Here is a 2067-nt window from a genome sequence, read left to right as displayed (position 1 = left end):
CTTTGTTTTGTATGTATTTCTGTCAAAAGACAGCATTTTTAGTATGTATCATTGGACTCCCAGCCAACAGCCCTATAACTCATACCTGAACAAGCTTGTTTCCATAAGGAGCATCCCAGCCTTCTTACATTTAAGACACTAGCCAGCACTTCTGCACTCAGCTTGGGGCACTTAACAGTGAAGCCATGGTCACTAACAGAAAACATAAAAATGCAAAAAAACATGGCATTAAAGGGATACTTGTTTATCGAGTGGAAGCTGAAACAGGAAGGCATCCTGTGTTCAGCCTCAGCTGGGAATTTGCATCTTGGATGACTCAATTTTGTGCATGGCAAGTCCCAGGAGTATTGATTTGGGTTACAAGTAAATTTTATCAATAGGCAAATTAACAAATACAATAATCACAAATAATAAAGATCAACTATCATCTAGTAGTATAGTAATTACGAATCGGGCTGCTAATCTCACGGTCAGCAGTTCAAAACTACTAGCTGTCCTGTGGGAGAAAGATGAGGCTTCCTGCTCCCATAAAGATTTACAGCCTCGGACACCTGTATAGGGACGTTATGAGTCAGAACCGACTCCGTGGCACATAACAACAAGAACATCTTTGCTAATGGAATCCTTTTGTGGCACTGTGAAATAAAGCACTGGACCACAAGGTCGGTTTGAACCATAAGTCGGCAGTTTAAATTCACAGTCGCTCCTCAGAAACACTATCCACAGTCACTATGAGTTGGAACTGACTCAACAGCATTTAACAACAACAATCATTGCTAAGTTTTTCTGTAGAATAAATTTGTCTGTAGAATAATCAACATACAGGGTAAGTTCCATTGAAATGTTGTGACTGCCCACATAAGAGCATCTTGATCTTAAGTTGACGAAATTTGAAAACCAGATAGGAGTCATAAGGAAAGTAGCAGTTATTTCAGAAATTGGAAGACTCTCCAGATAACAGTGCAAGTAAACGACTGTTAATGAGTTTTCTGCCAGGCTGTAAATTAATACTACAGGTCTACGTGCTTCCCTCTAGTTTTCTTTGACAACAGAGACTATAATTTTATGCAGTTCACCTACTTTCCTGCAGGGCAGCATGCGTCTTCCATGGTGCATAAATGTGTCTCTCTCTTTTATGCTGCAGCTGGACTGCTTACTAATGATCCCCGTGTCAGAGAACGGAAGAAGCCAGGCCAGGAGGGAGCCCGCAGAAAGTTCACATGGAAGAAGCGCTGAGTATTTTCTTCGCAGGAGAGGAGAGGAAAAGCTGCCTGCGTGATCTACCACGTGGCTGTGACACACAGCACCAGACAGCTTTTTTGAGTTGTGAGATGATTTATTTTTACATGCTGCTTTGTAAAGATTACCTAAATAAAAAATTGGTTTTGCTTCTTTCTGCTATTTTTGTAACCTTTACAAAAGATATATAACAGGGGGCATCAAAAAGTTTGTGGGAAAAAATTCCACTATAATTCAATTCCCTTTTCCACAAACTTGTAAGCCCCCTCGTATTTTAGAAACATAATTCATAGATTGTTGGCATAATTGACTTAAAAGGAACGTTAGGCAAAATCTAATCAGGGTGGCTGCAGCCAAGGAAGACAGGTAGGGAATGCTCCAGTGAGAAGGGAGGGGGATCTCACGAAGGAAACATTCATATACCAAACACACAGCTTTCGAACTATTATAAGATATAGTGTTTCAATCTCCCGAACTCGCATTTTTGAAAAATCACGATGCTAAGGAAAAAACGGGCATCTTAAGACTCACCCGCAGGACGGTAGGTCCGTTCTGGCGATTACCCCGCCCCTGCAGAGTTTAGAAGGTGGGACTAAAGCCAGCCCATTCAGAAAGCAGCGTTTCCAGGGGAAAAAAAAAAAAAAAACACCTAAACATAGCCGCAAGAAGCAACACAACTCTCCCCCAAAATCTCCCTGCCCCGGCTTAAGATCTGAGCATAATCATCAGTCAGGACAGTTTACCCATGGCACAGAGATAGGGAGAGAGGCTGCGACATTTGACGTCATCCGCCATCCCAAATCTGAAGCCTTGTATCTGAGCAGCCTT

General features: G+C 41.9%; 1 protein-coding gene across 1 annotated transcript in view; it reads left to right on the top strand.

Annotated features, from left to right (window-relative positions):
* MRPS9 (mitochondrial ribosomal protein S9) overlaps window positions 1-1236 on the top strand; it is a 93607-nt gene extending 92371 nt beyond the window's left edge. The window contains exon 11 of the mRNA XM_006872440.1: window positions 1145-1236. Coding sequence (XP_006872502.1) covers window positions 1145-1236 — 92 coding nt within the window. The remainder of the gene's footprint in view (window positions 1-1144) is intronic.
* The last annotated feature ends 831 nt before the right edge of the window (window positions 1237-2067 follow it).

This window comes from Chrysochloris asiatica, unplaced genomic scaffold (genome assembly GCF_000296735.1).
Source record: "Chrysochloris asiatica unplaced genomic scaffold, ChrAsi1.0 scaffold00197, whole genome shotgun sequence".
In the NCBI taxonomy this organism is placed as follows: Eukaryota; Metazoa; Chordata; class Mammalia; order Afrosoricida; family Chrysochloridae; genus Chrysochloris; species Chrysochloris asiatica.
Note: the sequence above shows the minus strand (reverse complement) of the source record. Positions and strands in the feature narration are given on the sequence as shown.